At 38.3% G+C, this 22,319-nt stretch overlaps 1 protein-coding gene across 5 annotated transcripts in view; it reads right to left on the bottom strand.

The window, feature by feature from the left end:
• The window catches only part of COL12A1 (collagen type XII alpha 1 chain), a 106,284-nt gene that overhangs the window by 68,047 nt on the left and 15,918 nt on the right, over window positions 1-22,319 (bottom strand). For 4 of the 5 annotated variants that reach the window (XM_068937562.1, XM_068937564.1, XM_068937563.1 and 1 more), the window contains 7 exons: window positions 21,875-22,165; window positions 21,048-21,650; window positions 19,320-19,592; window positions 16,704-16,976; window positions 14,155-14,427; window positions 3,195-3,464; window positions 1,030-1,296 (listed from right to left, as the gene is read on the bottom strand). In XM_068937562.1, coding sequence (XP_068793663.1) covers window positions 1,030-1,296; window positions 3,195-3,464; window positions 14,155-14,427; window positions 16,704-16,976; window positions 19,320-19,592; window positions 21,048-21,650; window positions 21,875-22,165 — 2,250 coding nt within the window. Of the gene's footprint in view, window positions 1-1,029; window positions 1,297-3,194; window positions 3,465-14,154; window positions 14,428-16,703; window positions 16,977-19,319; window positions 19,593-21,047; window positions 21,651-21,874; window positions 22,166-22,319 lie in introns of those variants that run through there. The other variant, XM_068937566.1, reaches the window with a different exon arrangement.

Raw genomic sequence — 22,319 nt, forward strand, 5'->3', positions numbered from 1 at the left:
TCTACAGTCAAGAGACAGAAAGATAAGACAATAATTCATCTCACCTGTCTTAAACATCCATCAGATCTTACAATAAATGTTGACAGGAGGTGGGCTGTCAGGTAGGTTGACACCTACTTTCTCTATTAATTACAGAGAAAGACTACTTGACCAGTTTAGACTAGCTTTCTCTCTTTTAAGTGGATCCAAGTAGGTGGGCTATACAAACCAAGAGAGAAACCAAGAAAGCTTCCTCTCAAACCAAAGTCAAAAAATTTACTGCAGACAAAAGTCACAGCCAACCAGTACTTCATCATAAACATCACCTTTCAAGCTGCTTTCTCCTCAGAGCCCTCTTGGTCCAAAAAGAGGTGGTGAAAGCAGGCCCCTTTCGTAGAAAAGGTCCTGACAACAGTCCTCTCCTTTTATTTGCTCAGGGCCTGGCAACTCAAGCAACTTCACCAACCACAGGTGTAGAAGTATGTCAATAAATAATTCTTAAGAGGAATAACAGCCAAATGGCTTGAGGTTTTTAGGTCAAGAGCAACTTTACCCAAAAACGAATGTCTACCCAGTACACAGGTCAGTACGCACAGACCATAGTGTTTAACAATCACGCTGCCAGCCTATGCATCACTTTTGATTTGTGTAAATCTGAAGTGTAGTCCCATATAGAAAATATCACAGCAAATTGTGACATGACTGACAACACGTGATGAAATAGTCTTCTAAAAAATACTGTCTTCCTCACAAGCCACCAGAAATACTAAACTTTTCATTAATTTCTGAGGACATTGTTTAGAAACAAGTCCAGCATTCTGAACTAGAGATACACCCTCAGCATCAAATAGCAAAAAGTTGTGCTCAGGCCATGCTATGAGTGAAATTTCCGACAAATCGAACTCTGACCTCAGCCTTTAACAATTTCTTTAAATTTTCTGCTAATTCCTTATCTTGGTAGACTCCACTATAGCTTTTCTACTTATTGTGATTACTGTTTCTAAACACAAAACTTTCACTATCAAATCATGTACAATATACGATACATACCCGTTGTTCCTTCTGCTTTCCTTGATTTTCCTTGTCCAAAATCATAAATTGGAACAACACTGAGGTCATATGTAGTTTGAGGCTTAAGTCGCTTTAACACTATGCTTGTGGCAGGAGCATTCACTCTTCCAAACATCTGCCTTCCCCCACTCCGTGGTCGGTAGTAAACACGGTAAGATAAGACTTTTCCAGGTGATGGCTGCCATGTAACTCTCATTGTATGCTCTGTCTCGTTGTCTACTGTCACAGTCCTGGCATTTGGTGACACTTTTCAGTGGAAAAATACAGATAAATGTTTACTTTGTCAGACAAAGATATATTAAAATGCATGCCTACAAAATTCATTCAGTTGTATTAAAAAAATCCATGGCTGCCTTTAAAATTACAGTATTTCAGTGAGGAGAAGGACGCAAGAGGACTTCAGAGGCCGTAGTTTATTTCTTTTATAATTTTAATGTATTAAACAAACAAACCTGCTTTCTACTACAAAGAAAAAAAGGGTGAAGGATAAGTTATGCAATGAATGACACAAAGCATAACTAGGACCTTTATGAAGAAACACTTTTCTGTAATCTATTAAGTAATGGATTCAATACTCTTAAGTAAAAGTGATAAATTATATAGCTGTTGCTGTTTCACAGACAAAATGCTGCAAAGAGTTAAGATTTTCTAAGTTTAGAGTTTAAAGATCTGATAAGATACTGGTAAATATCTAAACTCCTGGGCGTTGGGCTCCATACAACAGATTTTCCAAGCCTTTGGAAAGTCACTCACCACTAATTGTAGGATAGTAACGGTGCTGAAATGAGCCAATGGAAAAACAAAGTATTTTCTCTACAAATTGCAGCACTCAGCTTCTAAAACATATTCCAGACTGTACAAATGTTACAAAAGATCTAAAGTGAAATGAAAGGTATGTAATGCTGGCTGTCAGCTGGAATAAGCCATCTAGATTTTGGCAAGACAGAACCTTCTTGGCATGCCAGCATCAGTCCGTATTTCATCACACGGTAAGGTAGACTCTGCAGGCTACAGTAACCTCTCCCAGTCTTAGGAATGGAGAATTTCTAGTTGTGCTTGCACCAGAAAAGAGGTAATGTTAGTTAAAATCATGTCTGGGTCTATTGATAGGCCTGGCAGAGTTTCCTCAGGCAGCAGACTGAGAGAAGCAACAGATTATATGGCTAAGCTGCCTACTTAGTTTGGAAAAGGCAGGACAGCTAATGCTGCTGTTCTTGCAGACAGGAGGAGGGTATGTGGGACAGCAGTCTGCTCTGGATGAGAGGGAGACAGCTGTTACCAATGGCAGCAATTACTGCTCCTGTGAGTCCTTAAGAGTGTCTACACTGGGTCAAAGACAAAGGTTCTCCTAGCCCAGAAGCCTGCCTCCAACAGTAGCCAAAAATAGACGCCTAGGAAAGAGTATAAGAACAGATAAAGTATGCATGATGCTTCCTCAGAGCACTCCCTCAGACTTTATCTTCACATACCCTCTTCAGGGAAGAGCAGAACATCAAAGGTCCCTCCTGGGACCTTTCCTTCAATCACTCGTTCCAGCTCCTGTACTTATTGATTCTTGCTATGCAGCAACAAGCTACCCCTGGTCTCTCAGTGTTTCTCAGTCTGCCTGCACTGTTGGAGACGCTTCAGCCAACTTTGACTACTACTACCTAATGCGCTAACACATAACAAAAAAGAGGAGCCGCAGGAAAGGTAAATAGCAAACATTAAAATCACTCCCTGAGCATCTGTATGAGGACTATGAAGAGTGGAAAGCAAAATAACATGAAAAGGAAATCGATTCTATGGGAATTTTTATCCCACCTTTCCTCCTTACTCTACCCATAGTGTTTCTTCCACCTCCTTTCCAGCAGCCATACAGAGATTATTTCCAGCAGCCCTATCTATGAGAGGCTGGCTTCGTATTAACTTTCAGACAAAATCACAGCACAAATCACTGACTGATATGAGTAATTCTTGCTGAATCCAAGTCTACAAGACATAGAAGACATCCTTTTTTTTTTTTTTAATGGCCAAATAAAAAGCCAGAATTCTTTGATTTGAGATGGGATCTTGTTTGGAGGAGGCTTACACAAAACAAAGAAAAATAAAATATGTGGGTTTTTTGTCAAGAACGGAACGTTACAGGTGATGGCAATACTCACCATCAGTAAAAGCTTCTCCTTCTACAGGGTCTCCCTCTCCACTGCTGTAGGTTGCATACACCGAAATCCTGTACTTAGTCTCTGGCTCCAAGCCTTCCAGTACAGCATCCACTGTATTTCCAGGAACTCTCTTCTCTCCCATTGTGTCATCATAAAGTGATTTCCATACTATCCTATAATCAAGAACTGTTCCTGGAGCTGGGGTCCATGATAACCCAACTGTAGTGTCAGTTATGTCTGTGGTAACCAAATTACGAGGTGAACCACGTTCTGCAAGAAAGGAAACAATAAACTGTCACTAAGACACAAAGAGTAAAAGTTAGAGTAAAGTACAAATGGAAAAGAAAACAATCATAAGAGTGGAATCAAACTTTTCACATCAACGCTAGTTCCAGTGAAATACATTTGTAGTTCTAGGAGAAAACTGAAGGCTTCATGCAGCAAAATACTTAAAGATAACTTTAAACTATAAATAATCCTATCACCTACAATGCAAGATACTCAGCCCTTTAGCTTAAAATTTGCAAAATAAAAGCAGTATTAACTAAAGACTTAGAAGGAAGCCAGTGCTTAAATGTGCTGCAGCTCACTTAGGTTCGTTTTAACTCCTAATTACATAATTTTCCTGCATTTGTCCATCTTCATCCTCAGATGCGTATAATTTTCCTGAAGGCAAATAAAGAAGACTTTTATCCAAGTTAAAACAGTACTTTCAAGTTCACCGAGGATCTCATCGTTTTATGTAGTATTACTATTCTTATACCACATATCTTTATGTTTACACCCTCCACAAATAGCTGTGCTCACATTTATACACGGAAATCTGTATACCATATGAGATCCTTCAGAGATCTTTAAAGCTTTTTTCCACAGCTAAAAGATGAATTTTTGTAGTTACCAAGAATAAGCCACAGTCTACTGATCAATGAGAAATACATTCAAACATTTACATTTTGGGCTTGTTTGTAAAGAAAAAAAGAAAGATCTAATCGTAATCAATAGAATTTCTACACCTGAGAGCATACTTGGGGGTAAAGCTAACTGAATGCGTCATTACTGAATGTAATAATTAAGTCGTTTTAGTTGTTTTTAGTGCATCTTTGCCATCCTCATGTCATCTTCTTCTCTAATCCCGAATTAAGAACAGTACATTGTTTGCCCATATCATATATCACTCAGGTGGGATGTGCCGCTGCTTTCAGCTGTCGTCCTTCTACCATATGAGAATTATGCGTTTGGCTGCTGCCCTACCAGTCTCACTTATCTCCCTGAACACTGCTTACCAGAACTATCAGCTATTTCATTCTATCTGTTTACAACCGATCTGCAGCGTGTTTACAGCACAAAGTGGTTCAGTAGAACACAGTCCCCACCTTTGCTGTAGTAAGACTTGCATTTCTTTCCTCCCTATAGTTAGCTCTAACCAACCTGGAAAAAGGACACAGCTCATTAGCTTGTGAAACACAGAAGCTGTCAGCTAGATGAGTGAGCCTCATCTAATGCACCAGAGTAATTCCACTGCTTAAAAATGCCGCTTATTGGCCTAAAGTGGTACAAAAATAGCAGTGCCTCCGTTTAATGTTTAACATACACTTATAACATATGTTCCATTTTCCTGTTACAGTGGCTGGCTTTTGCTGGCAGGAAAGAAGCACTGACTGTTGGTTGTAACGCAATGGCCTCACTGTAGCAAAATTTGCCAAAGACATATGCAAAACCAGATCCATATCCACACAGAAACATTATTTTTTGTGTGTGCATTCTCTGTGGCCTTTCTTACTGTACAGGACATTCCTGAGAGAGTGCTTAGCATGAGGACCTAAACACTTGAGGTGGTCTCATGGCATCACAGTTAAGTTTCACCTGTACCGATAAAAATAGATCCTTATATTATACTGCAGCAACCACAGGATCTGATTCAAAATGCTTTGAACAGATAGAAATTCAGAATACCTACCCGATTTCCACTGCTCAGGCTCATCTCAGGCACAGATCCCACTGTCTTCAGAAGCCTGGAGCAGTTTCAATTTAAGACTAAGCCACAGGTTGCCTAAAGTCATGTACTGCGTTTCCAGTTTTCATATTCGTCTTTCAGCTCCACCTCAAATCTACAACACTTTCATATATAATCCACTGGAATGATCAGGGCTACCTATATAGAGGCTTCATTTTGAAATGATCCCGTTGCCAGCACAACCTCATTAACTCTGAGACAGTGAATCTCACTTGACTTAATGATGAATAGAAATTAGAATCAACCCATTGCAACAGCAATGTCAATAAAACAAAGATTCATCACATTCACAGATTACAGAATCAGAGGGTACCACTTTAATCATCTAGCTGACCCTATCAAATATAGCTAATAGAGCACATAACATAATTGCTTTGTGTTGTGTTCATTTTTTTAACTCCATCCAATCCATAATCCTGCGATGTCTCATGGTGTTTTTCTGGAACTTTTACATCAGCTCTTACAAGTTTACTCTTCATACTGATTTCTACCCTGATAATATAAATTAGCACAATTTATGGCATCTTCTTTTCAAAAAAAGATTGTCAGATATAAGGCTTTTGGTAAAGTTGAATTATTTATAATTTTACAAAAAGAGCAGTTACATAGAGTGAAAAGGCTATAACGAAAAGGCCCAATTCAGCTCACTCTTCATGCAGTCTAATTGAATTCGGTGACTGCATTAAATGAAAGCCAGGGCAAAATCTTAACTCCAAAGACCAATTTTCCTGGAAGCCTGAAAAAGGATTTATCTTCAAAAGTAAATTACCCCAATTTTTCTGTCTACTCTTAAGCTTCTACTCCCAAATCTTGGCATTTTCATATAATAAAAAAAAAATCAGGGCAATTCAAATGGAAAAAATATGGAAAACCTAACTTGATAGAATGCACAGATGTCTCACAATAAAAACCTTTCTTTCCATATTTTAATGTAATATAAATATACAAGTCACTTTATTTTGGCTACTTTAAAACATGGCTCTGCCACAACATGATTTCAGCTTTAAACTATCTGCTACCACAGCGCAATTTTTTGCAAGTCTGTCCTTGGACACTACAGCTAATGATATGTGTTGGAAACACTGCAAAAATAACTGCGTATTTAAAATCATTATTGATTAAGTCATTACTGATGTCATTAAAAAACAGAGGGAAGTAATTTGTTCGGAATGGACTGTAACGTACACCAGTTATTGTAATACGGTAGTTTTGAAAAAAATATACTTTGAAACTAAATATATCTTTGTATAAGGCAAGGTAAGAGAGGGAAAACGGACTGGGATTCCTACCAAACCACTAGAACTAAACGGAAACTTTTGACTTCAAATAGTTGGAAACTGCTGACAAGACAACTTACCTACTAAGGGAAATTAGACTTTTTATATGTTATACTGCAACAGAGAACATTTATTTAACATAACACACTAACTTGATTTGCATCTCATGTGTGAGGTGGAAGTTCACTGACAGCTTTTTTGTGTTTCACCAGAACCTCACACAAGTGTTTTTACATTAGGAGACAGGTGTGTTGAAGATGCAGACAAACTATAATTCCTTAACTATTAGAATTCCACCAAGTATCATCTAAGCTTCTACACTCAGAGTCAAAAATGTATTTAAGCTCCAAAATAATACCGGTATAATGCAGTGACTAGCAAGCATATCATTAAACCTAGGAGATATTTTTCCTTTGGATTTAAATTGAAAATTTGCAAGTACCTAGTTACTTTGCTTATGTATCCCAGAATATCTACTACTGTAATAGGTATTCTGTTCCTCCGTGCACATGTTCAGAAATGCTTGTTGCGCGTCTGCTTCTTGCCTGCTTATTTAAACAGGATGGATACGGAAAGTGGAAAGACAATGCCCACTGTAAGAAAGAAAAGTAGCGGCTGTCTGGCTGGTAAGTGGTTAACCTTCAAAAGAATCCTGTTTTTTCTGACTTGGAATGGAAGCTAAAGTATGCCCATTCACTTCAAATAGCCCCCACGTCATCAGCATGTGAGGAAGCAGATGTTTTTTGAAAATTATCCGGTAATTAGGCATCAGTTCTGTGATGCTCTGAAGTACCAAACCAACTGGTGTAAGCATAGCCATAAGCCTTGGTGAGTATGCACATAACGAAACAAAGCTCTTGCACAGACAAGTCAAATACTGCCTAGGCAAGCAAGACAGTCACCTCTTTCAGGCTATCAGATTCTCTTGCGTAATCTTTAGCTCCGAATTTCAATCTGTTTACAATAACTTGTATATCTCTACCATCACTCAGTGCAGACACACTCTCAAAAAATCAATTTAGTAACTTTCAGACAGGTGCTCTTACACCCAGTTCTGGACCTTCGCAAGTGTCTTGTTTCCATATTAAGTTTTTCCATTATAGCATGCCAGAGACACAATATCATATTAAAGTAGTTTTCCCGTGCTCACTTGGCTCACTTCCCATAGCCCTCCAGCAATCACTGTTGCCACCGAACACAAGGCCGTGAATCAGCTATAATTAAAATGTTGACATTCATAAAAATCAAAAGGCCTTATTCAAATAGCTTCTTCCCTCAGAAACATTTACATAACTCCAGCTTACTTCACTGTACATTCAGTTTGGGCCCAAAGTTTAAACAATTTTCTGTATATGCTCTTAAATCAGCTTTCAAGATTAATTTGCAGCTGTAAACGTCACGCAGAGCCATATTTCATTCAGGTTAAACACAGCATTGATCTAAGCCAGTATCTTAAAAGGTCAGAATCAACTAAATAAATAAGTCCTCTCTTGAAGGGAGGGTTTGTATCTTGAAGATACCAAAATGTTATGGCCTGAGTTTTGTCTTGTTTACAGCTGGATCAGGAATATCTCCATTAAGTCAGCAGACTAGATCACCACAGAGGAGGATCCAAGTGTGCTCATCAGAAGAGACTGGTGGCAGAATCGCTTCAGCATTGTCTGCAGTGGTCAAACTCTCCTTAGCATCAGAGGAGGCAACCACTTCGGTCAGCTGATACCCTCTCTGCAGGGCTGCAAAGCAGCTGAGTACTCCTGGAGTAACAGCCCTTCAGTCACACTTTCTGTGCTAGAGAGGATGTGGAAGTGGTGTAGAGAACAGTCCAGTTTCCTGAAGGGCTTGTTGCCCAAAGTGTATGCTCACTTGACCCTGTTGGAACAGGTTTCTTGCTCTTATGCTTTTGGGAATGGCAAAAAGTGAGACGATGACAACCGGGAGAGTTCTGATTCCAAGACAGAGAGTGTTTGGTCAGAGAGTCCCTGCTCTAAGATAAATCCAACAAGAGGTCATATTCAACCCCATTAATATCTTATCTATCTGTTCCACAGTTAATTAGTTAATCATCACATATTTTTGTTATTCATTCAATCTTCCTCCAGGTTGATTTTTTTTTCTGGAAAATATTTCATTTCCTACATAAAACTAAGATAATATTCCAAAGATTCTCAAAGGTTACTTTCAAATGTCATACTCAAAAATTTTGGAATGTATCATTTTAAAAATGCATGAAACAGTAGGAAATCTCCTGAAAACACTGAGGCCTTGTTTCAGTCTGGACGGAAGAAGCACTATGCAGTTTGAACATTACGTAAAGCTCCTATGATATGCTAAAAACCTCATTGTAAGAAAATGTCACTTGACCTTGTACTGTTCTGCCTGTAGGAGGTCATTCTTTTCTAAAGCATTCTTATGTTGCTATAGAAACAGCAAAAAGAAATCATTTATTTACCACAGAACTAGTAGTCATTTTCTAGCCAAAAAAAGGGACTGCTTGCCCCCCCCCCCCTCCAATATACACACACACAAAATCCTCAAACTTAAGCTCTAAAAAATGCACACAACAGAAAATAACTTGGAACTAAAAAGTGACTCAGTCCATGACAACTTTTTCCTCTAATACATTGTTTTAGTACAGCCCAATTCTCCCAGCATAAATAGCCACTCGTTGTCAAATAGGATGGCAGGTTGGGGCCCATATCACTCAAACATAAAGATTCTCTTTCTAAAGGCAAAAGGACTATGACATAATTCCCTCTGAAATTTCTCTCATGAATACTGTAAACTACACCATTGTCGTTTATACTAAAATGCGCAAAGGTAAGAAATGAAATGGGATGACATCTCTGCTAACGTAGATCAGCAGGTTCATTTATTCCAAAAGAGCTGTGCCTACTTACACTCCAGCCCAGGAACTTTACTGATACCGGTGGAAATGCTTCAAAATTTCTCAGTACAAGCAAGACGGGAAACTGACCACTGTATCTTGTTCCGAGAAAAAAAGGCTTTTTTTTGCTGAATTTCTCTGAAATTCATGTTTAAAATGGTAACGAACTCCCCTGCTTTAGCGTTCTAATGCAGGTGACCTCAGAGCCAGTAATTGAAATAAGGCTGTTCTGAAAATATATATCTGCCAGCAAAAGGACACTCAGAAAATAGACCTACAGCTTTCAAAGTTTACAGACCAAATGATATACAATGACTAAACATTTCTGTGTAGATTGACTGATCTCACAATGAATTTGTTTTTCTTTAACATAACTGCAAATTATAAAAGTTAATCTACTTAGCAGCTAGCGTACAGTATGTTCTTTTCATCTGAGAACATGCCTTCGGGCAGAAAATGAAATTCGGGCCAGACTTGCTCTTACTGCTGCCTCTCCGAGGAGAAAACAGATTAGAAACACAGTAGCTCTTGCAAACGGCTAGCCCTCTGTTGCCTTTCCGCTCCTGACCTTACCATCTCTATCCTTGTATTTTACTTCTGCTACATGATGATTTGGATAAGATCATGTGACAAAAAAACTGAAAGCCAAATGGGTTGTTTGTGATGTTTGGGGTAAGAGAGAAGAGTTTTCCTCGAGGCATTTCTGTACATGTTTCTTGTTCCTCAATCTTTATCTAATGCCATCAGAAATAACGATCAGAGCTGATTTGTTTAGCTCCCCCGGTTGCCACAAGCCTTGTTTGGTCAAATGGTGAATGACAGTCTGCATTGATTTCATTTACTTCAGCACTTTCTATGTCTTTGTGTGAGCTGAGAGAAATCAAAGCCAACAAACTCTGTCTGAGGAAAAGTTGTCTACGGCACCTTTAGAGAAGGGCTCCAACCAAAACTGCCTAGTGATGGATCACCATGCACTTTTGAAAGCAAGACGATAAAAGCAGGGAGTTTTCTACAGCTCATATTTTGAGTGTGCAGTTATGTTTAACGCAGTATGAAATATAAAGCTCCAGAACTTTCACCTCTGGATGGTACTTCAAAACTGCAGACGAAGTCAGTTAGTGGCTGAAAGAAGCTCTACAAAAGATTAGAGCACTATAAATTTCCTAAAATCTAGATTACTGGAGAAGTAAAGCACACTAGTTTCTTCCTCCAACAGGGAGGCAAGAACATCGTTTCCTTTTCCTACTCCCCAAAGACAAAGAAGATATAAACCCATTCTCTCCGCATAACAACTACCTGTACAGTATGCAACAGCACTCTCAATTTCTAATTACTCATTTGCTAAATTTTCTATATTGTGCTGTCTGTGAATAACTCATAAAATTCTGATCCTCTGGCATGTGTTATCTTTGGGCTGGACCAGATAGTTATGCAAACATTTTATAGAAGAGATTATCCAGAGTTCCTTGGGGAAAAATTTGCCCCCTCTGTTTTATGAGGATAAACAGTAAGGCAAGCATTGACTTATCATACAAGAAAAATAAAAAGAGAAGCAGAGAGTACCTAGCTGGTAAAGGACAGCAACTATACAGAGTGATTGTTGTTTTTGTGCAGACTGATTTTCCTGAGTATCCTGAAATCGGCAAGCCATCTGAAAACGCTACAGAACTACTGTGTGCTGCAAAGGGAAGGAAGAGGAGGAACTCCAAAGAGCAATTAGTAACTGCTCCAAAATATTTTGGAGACAACATACATAACTGAAAGACCTGCACTGAAAGCCTGGGCAGACGTTTTCTGGCAGATCACGTTAGAGCAGTTTAATAAATTACTGGCCCTAGGGGTTAGTTGTTCTCTCTCTGCTGAAGGCTGCCACCTCTGCAACCAAGATACAGTAACTCACCCTGTGAGCTCTCTTACTACATCCAGTGCAAAATAAATCTTTACTGAAGGCAGTAAGAATGTTTGTCTATACCCTTATTCACAGGGGACCACTTGATGATTCTGTAAAATTCCATACACGTTTGAGAGTTGGGATTTTTCATCTCCCGCCACTCGACTGTACAATCACTGGAGAGGCTACTGTCTCTTTTCTCACTCTTCTGTTAGTGCTGAAATGTTCACTACGCCCAAACTGATTTCTCTTAGACTACGTATCGATTCCAAAAACTAATAGCCGTCCAAGTTTGAAAGGCAAACTCTATCCTAGCTCTTGATATGATGAGGAACTGAAGTAGCCAGCAACCATGGCACAACTGACTGAAGAGGTTTGGTGAGAATTCATATGGTGAAGACATCAAGTAAGCCTCACTGGGATTCCTCATACAGGAAAATGCTTAACTACTCAGTGCTTCAGTGCTTTTGGCAATGAAAAAAATTCACCCTACTATTTTGTTTCCCAGAAGCTATGGTTCATGCAAAAACTATCTGAATTATTAAACACTTTTTTATGCTTCCTTTCATAGCTTTTTTGTCATTACTGTTGATAAGTTTATTTCTCCAGGAGTAAAGATCTGTCCCATTCCCAGCACCAGTCAGACAAGTTATTTCAGCTCATGGCTAGTCAAGTTTTCACTTCAATGACTGGTATAACTTGTCAGCTGAGTCTCAGATTCACCACCATATTCATCTTAGCCTCACAGGCAACATGACTTCTTTTTTCAACTCAACTTCTATTCTTAGCTTTGAATTCTGAATGTTATCTTTCAGTTCCAAAACTACAGTCCTTTTATTCTTAATTTTCTGCTCTTCCTCACAGGTTTTGTCTCCTTATCCTCCAATGAGGAGGCCATACAGTGAAATATTGCCCTACATGTATTTTAATATATATTCTTTCCTACCATCAGTTAGACAATTTTTTAAAACATCTATGGACATGCCCAAAACGTCTTGGTCTAATTCAAGTATTTGTATTATCATATGAAACTGCAGATATGATTGTTACTGAAATACGAGATGAGTGTTTATGAAGAAACACCATGATAGGGTATGGTTTAGGCCTCTGCTATTATGCAAATTGACATTTGTATTCTGTTCTTTACCTTTGATCATCAAGCAATGACTGACATCCGTATCTACTCTTGTTAATATTTAATCTAGTCAAGAAAAATTTAATAGAGAGTTTTAATACAGAGAATAATGTTTTCAGGAGACCAGCACAAAAAGGGGATGTCAGGCTCCTCTGTCCAGCTGGGATTTAGTCTGTTTAGCTTTGCAGCCAGGAAACAAGCAAGCAAGAGAGAGACAGCCTCTGGACTAATAGCTAGGGCATTTGGTTTGAGAGCAGGGAAGAAGGCTTATGCTTCTGGTACCTACTAGTAGGCCTCTTTTTCCTAACGGCAGTCTAATGCAAAATGTATATAGATTTCAAGAAGCAAGGTCTGGGTCTCAAATCTGTCTAGTCTCATGCAAGGCCTGAGTCTCCATCTTGCCTGCTGTTGTTCTGAGAGCAAAACTTTTGCATTCCTGGAGGCTCAGATTCAACATAAAGAGTGAAAAAGGCTCGGACAGCATCTACTGGAACTGAAAGCTAGGGAGTTAGGGCGCTTTCAGTATGAATTGAGAGCTGCCTGACATTGCCTCACACATTTATACAGGGTGCAGCTGTCACAGAAAGCGAGTCAGCTGGCCTGTGGTCTGAGACTTAGGTGAGGGCTTTTTGGTGCTTAACTCTCAGTTGCTCCTGCTATAGTCAATGGACAGAGATATGATCCTTCAAAGGAAAAATAAGATCTCAGATTGGACTAACCACCTCCTTGAGGTGTTACAGATGTAACAGGTGTATAGATGCCTACATTTTAGTGGGATGAATGCAATCCATAAAGACCATATTGACTTTCTAAAATTTTCTATTTAGAAGGGTTTTTCTGTTTGTTGTTTTTTTTAACAAAAAGTTAAACTCATGGATGAACTAAGAACCAAGTATATCTGTACTATAACTCTATTAGTGCCAATGGAGGAGTTTTATTTCCACATAATTCATTTGCAAGATGTTTCCAAGCACTGTGCCTACAAAGCTGGAACATCAGACATTAGCAATACATACCTGGTCAGCGCAGTCACTCTTCCTTTCATGGCCTAACAGGCAGCTTTTTCTATCCTCTGACAATTAACAGATGACAATGAGAATGTTCACAGAGAACAACAACGTGGAAGTCTGGGAAATTCCCCACTTGACGGCAGAATGACAGCAGCTTCCCGTCCTTATAAGAAAATCTCTGGTGCCTACTTACGCTCTTGCCAGCGTTCTGTTAATGTTCAGTTCCACATTCTTACTCTTGTTATTCAAAAGCAGGATATGTTTCATTACTCCTATGCCTAGTCCAGATGTTGCTTCTCTAATACAAAAACAGTCCCTGAACACCTTTCAGTTTCAGTACCGTAGAAACCCTGTAGGTTTCAAAATAGACAAGGTGTTTTAACTCCATTAACGAACTCTGTTACATTAAGAGCAGTCTGCCACTAAAACTACTCAGAAATTGAAAGTTGCAAGAAAGAATGTTTCATAGAGGCTGCTGTGGAAGTACAGTCACGTTAGGTTGGTGCTTGTGATAATACCCTTTCTCAAGAGGCCTAGATTCTCCTTCACAGCCAGTGGAGGACCCCAGTCTTTTCTGTGGTGGACATTAACTTTGGAAAATCCCTATAAAGCAGGAGAATGTCTTTGTGCCTACTTTTCATTCACACATTTATTTTTACAGAATTCTCAAGAAGGAAGATAGTACACTTTAAGGCACCTAAACAGTGACCAAATGAATGAATGATTGTACAGAAACAAGAAATAATTACCTTCAAGTGTTTCTCCCTCTCCGGAAAGGGCATCTCCTGCTCCAGAGGCATACAAGGCAGACACAGTCAACGCATACCTAGTGCCTTGGTCTAAGCCTCTCAGCACTTTAGAGGTAGTGTCACCTTTCACAGTCACTTCCTTAGTTTCCCCTCCTGCGACTGGTGTATAGGTTATAAAGTACTGCTGCACTTTGCCAGGAGCAGCACTCCAAGACAGCTTCATTGTTGATGTTGTAGCATCAGAAACTCTCAGATTTCTCGGATTTCCTCGGACTGCCCATGTCAAAAGATGTTGAAAAAAAGTTGAGGTAAGCTTCATTTCTTGGTTTTTAATTATTAGTATTGTAACAGAAATAGCATCTTGTCAGACCTTTTCTGTGGAATTTTTGAAAAGGCTTCTGTGAGGAACTCAAATTCTGAAAAAACTAAATAACTTCTCTGTAATGTATTTTGAATATTCTAAAGCTATTTCATTTTGTTTAAAAATAAATACATCAAACTCTTATCTGCTGCTGGGAAAAGCACATAAAAGTCTAGGGCAATATCCAGCAGTTTTTACTGCCAGTTGTGTCAACAATGGTTTTGCCATTGGACTGCAATAAGGACTGCATTGGAGTGCCAATAAGGACTGCAAGGATTGAGCCAAGGCATTTAATTAAGGGACGTGCATCCTGCTTTTAATTTGACTATGCAGCCAGTAGGAGAGAAAAAAAAAGAACTTCATTTACTGTTGCTATTCCTAGGAGCAGGAGTTAGGCTTAAAATAGCTAGCAATTTTTATTGCATATTTTCTGCTCCTACAAGCGCTCCTTATTAAAAAAAAAATGTGCCAGGCTTTACTGATTTCATTGGCATGACCCCTTCTGGATAAAGAAGAAACACTTCTCATGTTAACCACTCAGATCAAAACAAAATAACTTGATAGCATTAAGTTTTTTCCTCGTATCACCTGAGATCAGCTTCTTAAAAAGTCCTCTCTGGAGCAGGGTAAATTAGTGCTTCTAAGCATTTTATGAAGTGGTTTATTTTTTAAATTACCACAACATAGGACTTAATGCAGAAAAAATAATTCCTGAATAGCCCAGACTAGCACTAGTATAGTATAATTTTACTGTATTTAGGATTGTACAGTTCCTTCCCCCCTCGTTCTTAGGCCCACATGTCCAACAAAGTCATTCTGTTCTTTTTTTTTCCTATTAAAACTACAGGCTCAGTCCTGGAACACCTTGATACTAACACCTGAATAACATGCCAAGTTCCATGCTGAAGTCACTGGCTGCAGAATCAAATCAAAGACCATCAGTGACTAAAATATAGGAAAATCAACAAAGTATGGCTTTCCGTAGAGTTCTTTCTGATGATAGTTTCTCTGGTTGCTAATAACATATAAAATCTGAATGAAGTTTCACCAATGGTCAGAACATTCGTAACGTCTCTGCACTCGACAGATTTCCTTTCTCTTTTAATAAGGCGTGACCCTATGAAGGATGAGATTTTTCAACTTAATTGGCTAGTTTAGCAAATGTTTAAGATTCACATCTTGAAGACCACTTTCCCTCTGTTTGTAGTAGCAAGTGGTTAAATAGGTTAAATAGCTGTTTGTTAGGGTTTAAAAGTAATATCTGTTATCTGGGTAAACAGACAGGGGTATATGTACGCATATACAATGTAATTAGATGAATATTAAAAAAAAAATAGACTTAAAAAGGCAGACAAAGAAAAGCTATGCAGTTCTACAAATGTCCATGCACATCCTGTATTGGACGGCTTTGGAATTTTAAGACTGTATCTGTATATCATGACATCAAACATACAACAGAGTAAAAGAAAGAAATTAAATTCTTCAGTAATACTTCGTATTCAGTTCTTGATGAGAAGCCTCAGCAGTGCTGGGAAATCTCTTAAGTTCCACTCAGACATACTATCTTTCGTATCACAGAGAAACCTTGAAGTTTTGAACCTTAAGGCCGATTTTGTGCATATCTTGTTTTTTATGATTTGTATTATAACGGTCCCCAGTCAAAAACAGGTCACAATTACCCATGATGAAATGCAAACAGTGAATAAAATATGCTCCATGCCCTGAGCATCTTACAGTGACTTGTACCGTGGTATTATACTTTTTAAAGGAATAACCTTGGTTATTAGTTTCCTTTGATGGTATAACACCGTATTAGACCACATGTTTTCTATCTAAGCAAAAGCCAAAACTAGAGTGATAACTTTAGTAAATTAAATGTGTAATTCTTTCCTTGCTTCTCACTCAGAATAAAGTGGAAACTGGGCCTGAACTCGCTAAAAGAAACATAATATATTACAGGGACAATATGAAGAACCATGAGGACAATTAATTAAACAAAATGGTAGATTCTTTATCCAGGCTACCTCTCAATTAGGCTTGACTAATTTTGTAAATCCCTGTTCAGCTGCGATAACGCGTAAGGCCAAAAAGAGACTCTCTATAGGGGTTATTCTCTTTTCAGTACGAATATGTCAACATGAAGGGAGCTCTTCTCAAGCGTACTACATTCATGGCATTGATCGTGTACCTTCATCAGTTTTTGCATATCCATTCAGCGAATTCCCAGGCCCAGACTGATACTCAGGAATCACAGACACTTCATATCTTGTATCTGGAATCAAGTTCTGTAGAGTAGTTGATCTTTCATTTGATGAAACAGTCACTTGTCTCCTTTCTCCTCCGGTAAGCGGTCGATATACAAGCCTGTACCGCAGAACGTTCCCTGGGGCTGGAGTCCAGCTAACTATAAAGCTATCAGTAGTTTCATCTGTTATCTTTAAGTTTCGAGGAGCACCTTTAACTACAAAAGATACACATACATAATTTGTAAATATTTGCCTTCAATCAAGCAGTATCTGAAGTGAAACCACTCTAACCATTCTATTAATTCATCCTATCGCCAAAACCACAGCTTAACGTTATAAAAAGTGACTTGCACTTCTGCAGTGTCAGATTTTGGATGGACAACAATATATACCTTCTGTGGGTTTGGTTACCAGACATGGGGTGCAAATCATAGTGCCCTCCCACTGTTTTTAAGGTAAAGTCAAACCATTAGACATTTCTGAACATTTAGAGCCAGAGTTACAAGCAGCAGTGTAGCAAAGTTGTCCCCAAAAGTACATTAATCCCAGTTTATACAACCACTTCTGCAACTCAGATAGTCTGATATTGTTTAACAGCAACAGTAGAACTGAACTGTATAAGGGACATCTGGGCACACTGTGAGGAAACATCTGAACACAGGAAATCTTAGAGGTTTCACGTTGTGGCCATTTGCTTTTGCATCATCTCCATTTATAAACAGTTGTCAGATGCATCTGACTGCACACAGGCAACCCTCCAACTTTAAAGAAACAACTAAGGTAAACGCAACAGGAAAAAACCTTCCAAAGTAATTTCATTTCTTTAAGTTAAATTTTCCCAACCAGAATACATTCACTGCAATATGAGTTTAAAAAAAGAATTCTGAATAAAGTCTCCACCTTAAAGGCAAGTAATAGCTTGTTATCCTAGCGGGCAAGAAAAAAACATGGTGTACCTTTTAACCTAGCCTGCTCCTTTACAAAAAATATGGCTACAGCTCAGGCCATTTCATAATGAACTCAATGGGGACACCAAAGCAGGATTTAACTCCTCCCCCATACATCAAAATCAAAGGTATTAAAAATTGCCTTGAAATAAGCGAATTATCTTTTAGGCAAAAAAGCTTTTGGTTTTCATAGTTCCTATCTACACAGAGTATAATTAAATTGGAATATCATATGCTAGAAATATTGTTCTTTGGTGTTCAGTCACGGACCTATTAAGAGTGGAGCAATTAATAATCCCAGTTTTAAAGAAAATAACTTTGTTTTCCACTGATCACAATCACAATGCTACTTTTAAAACTCTTTAAAAACCTAAAGCCAACATTAGTTGCCAAGAAGTAACCCAAATTGTTAGCCAGATCTGCATGGAGAGATGCCGACATCTACATGATTTTAGAAGAAGTTGGTCTTCTCAGACACATTTGGATTTCATCGGATCAAGATGCCTACAATTATTTAATGTGCAGCAGTTACAATATAGGAATACTGTTTATTGTTATTAAAGCTGCTCCTTCTCCTGTCCCTTACATTTACAAGTCACATATTCTATCAGCCAATAACTCATCTGTTTTCCTTAGGGAAAGTTATGTGTGGCAAAAACATTCTGACTGCTGCAGTCATGGAAATATGCACACCACCAGCAAAACCGTTATCTCCCAAACTTACCATCCAAACTAAGCTGTTTTATAAATGTGTATTTTTATCAATCCTAAGAGGAAAGACCAATTAACAAATTTCCACGCTATTTCTTTTGCTTCCCTGGAATCATTTACATCACCAAAAGTCAAAAATGACAGCATAGACTAATGAAAAAGAACGCATTGATAATAAAAAAAGCATGGATTAGACTGGACCGAGTATCCAACTACTGAAATAGAAAATCAAATTTACTGAGACCCTTCTCCTTTAAATTAGTGGAAGTGCATCTTGGCAACTCTTCCAAGAAAGAGTCCTGCTACCATGCCTAAACTTATAGGCATTGCTCACATAAACTCCAACTGGCGTCACTGAAAGTTTTGAATCAGTAAGAGTTATAGGAGTCTGACCCATGAAGTCCTGATGAGAAAAAGCTGACTAAAAACTAAGCCTCCTATAAGGCTATGGGATATAAAAACAGAATTTCTATTAATGTAAGTTACAGATGTAGATACAGCAAACTATATAGTTACATGCTTGATTTTAAATGTATTAAAGTCAACATGGATTCCCTGTGTGATACTCATAATTATTAAGTGTATATTAATACATGCCAATGAATTTATTATTTACAGTGCCACACTTCATTAGAAAAGAGGCTACTGCAGAGAAATACGGCATTCAGCTGACTTTTACGGAAAATAAAATCCAATCTTAACAATTTAATGTTGGCCTATTATTGGAATTTTGTATCTTTACTAAACATATTCAAAGCCAGTGATGTTTATTCTCATCCCCCATACCAGTACAGCTTCTCCACACCAGCTGGTTGTTCCGCGTGCACATATTCTCTCAACTAAGGAAATTCTTCCTTAAACGCATGATTTTTTTGTGTCTGTGAGTAATGGAAAGTGTACCTTCTAAAGTGGTTTCCTCTCCATCCAAGGGAGGGCCATCACCATCTTCATATTCAGCAATCACACTGACTGCATAAGTAGTCTCAGGTAGTAAGTTGGTGAGAACTGAGCTACTACTTGAAGCTGGTACGGAAACAATGAATTCATCTCCACCGACAGCTACTTTATATTTAATGAGATAAGACAAAACTTCAGATCCAGCTGGAGACCAGCTCACTTTGAAACTGTCAGATGTTACATCAGAAAATACCATATTCTTTGCAGGTATGTAAGCTGTATGGAAATAAAAATGCACAGATGAGGCATACTTGCTAGAATATTTTTTAACACAAAATCTCTAAAATAAGCCAAAAACATCCCTCAATTACTTGATTTATTCTGAATGAATAGATATTTTGTTGTACGTGCCACAATAGTTGTTTTCCATACTTGCTTATAGCTATCAAATTTCATGAAGATCATATCTAGGTTGTCTCAGATCATATAACAATGAGTAGAAGCACCAACTCAGTAATTTCTAGATCAAATGAGAGCAGATCATCTAAAAAAAATTTGCTCTTTTCAGATCTGAAAACTTACTTAATTTAGAAACTGATAATCAAGTTGGTTCCTCTCTTTTGTATGTCCCATGAACAGCAATAACATTATGCTCTCAGTGGGAACCCAGAATCCTTGGTTTTTTGCAGAGCTAAATTAGGAATAGCACAAAGTGAATCCCAGTATTTTTTCAGGAATGGATTTAGAAGGAGAAACAAGGAACTTGACATGAGGCACAAACACAAACCTGACATCCCAGGCTTGTTTTGGTTGGCCTAGTCAGCCTAACAGTGGGGATGTTAAGACTGCTTGAGCCCTCTAAAACAAAGGCTGCTTTGCTGGTTTGTTCCTCAAAGCTATCCTGAAACAAAAGGCTTATTTTTAAAGAGAGTGGGGGTTTCAATGCTGGGGCTATTCAGTGTTAGTGTTCTACTAAATGCAAGTACGGGCACTGAGGGTGCAACTAATCATAAGTAATTTTAGCTGACCAAAAGCTAGTCATCTACACATCCCTTAAATATTAGACAGTAACTGAGCTCCACTATATTTGGAAGCTTTTGAAGACTTTCATGTGCTAATTCATTTCAGACTTTACAGTTAGGATGAGATTAATCTCACCTCACATTAGCCGTCTAAAATTGTCTTGTCTAAGCCCATCTATACAGTTGATGAGGACAGATGGCCAGTTTCAGAGGGCCCTTCATTTCACCCTAAAAATTAATCAAATTACCCTTTCAAGGTGGCAGCTTTACTCCATTGCCTCTAAAATTCTAAAAGACAAGCTTAGACTAGCTACCTCATTTTGGACAGCTAAAGGAGAATGGCCCTAGTAAGTAACCACTTGACTCATGAAGATATAACTGAATCTCCTTTACAGCAGTGTAAAGCAGAGCACATCCACTGAGGTCACTCCAGATTGACATACACTAATAATTTCCTAGACACCTAAAAGGGGAGGAAAGAAAAATACTTCTCCAGTAATTGTTTTCGTCTCCATTTCTCCACTAATCTTCCCCCATTGCTTTCAGTATGACTGAAAATGAGAACCCGATCCCCAGCTATTAAAATTATCATTTATACATGGTCGATTTCATCAGCATCAACTGTTGTATGTAACTATAACAATAAAACCTTGTTCAAATTATTTTCTCTGCGTCTTTTGCATTTCCCTAAGTAATAGTTGTTACTTACATTTTTTCCTTATAGCAGCCAGTTCCTGTTCAATCCGTAGGCAGACAGACTGTGTGAGTTCAAATGATATTCTTTGGAAAGCATCAAAATCTTCCACTGTGTAAACATGGGTTTCAGCAGGAGGTGAAGCAATTGCCTCTAACTCTGTACGCACTGCATCCTTCACACCGACTGCAAATATTTCTACATCTGCATCTCTCAGCTTTACTGCAGGTTCTTTAAAAGCATCTGATGATTTTCCATCAGTAATAAGAATCATGACTCTTGGCACATTTGGTCTTGATCCTTTGCTGGTAACAAATACTTTCTCCCTCACATATGTCATCGCTTTGCCTGTGTTGGTAGATCCACCTCTGTAGGGGAAGGTGTTAATAGCCTGAATTATATCTTCCACTCTGTTGAATCTGTTCAAAGAAAACTCCATATGGGGATCTCTGCTGTACTGGACAAGACTTATCTGTACTTTGCGAGGTGATATCTCAAAGCTTTTAACTAACACTTCCAAAAAGGCTCTTACTTTAACAAAATTGGCGATACCAATGCTGTAGGAGCCATCCACTAAAAACACAACATCAGCTTTTACATCCACACCACGTGAGCATTCTGTAAAGAAAAAGAATCACCGCTGTAAACAGGTACGCAACAGCAAAGGCATTTCAACTGCACCTGCAGTTCCTGAATAATAGCCACTTACTTATAAAGTAAATAAACCACTCTACGTAAAGTTGTTCCTTAGAATCAGTAAAGGCACGATATTAAAGGAAGTGTCAGAGGTTTAAACAGGAAAAAGCTGCTGTATGAAAATAATATAGCAGTTGCTAACTCACCTACTTGAACTTTTACTTGTTGTGTTTTTTCCATTATAGTTATTGGCTCACTGGGGGTCAGTCCTTTCATTGCATAAACATTGATTTGATACTCTGTGTCTGGAGAAAGATCTTTTACATTCAGAGCAGTAGTCTGAGGCCCCACATTCAGCGCATGTTGTTTTCCACCAGCTATCATTGGAATGAACTGCACCCTATAGCCAGTTACTTGGCTTGAAGATGGATCCCAAGTGATTCTAACAGATTTTGAGGATATCTGAGCAGCCACTAGATTTGAAGGAGGCTCCACCACTGAAAGAAATCAAAATATTAAATGCAATTATAAAGATTTTCTTCCACTTTTTTATTTCTGAAAAATTTTCAGAAATAAATTTACTTAATTATTTTCTCTTTATTAAAAATCACAGATATTTTTAGCATAAGTAAACACAACTGAATTACAGAA

The sequence above is a fragment of the Struthio camelus genome, chromosome 3 (genome assembly GCF_040807025.1).
Source record: "Struthio camelus isolate bStrCam1 chromosome 3, bStrCam1.hap1, whole genome shotgun sequence".
NCBI lineage: Eukaryota > Metazoa > Chordata > Aves > Struthioniformes > Struthionidae > Struthio > Struthio camelus.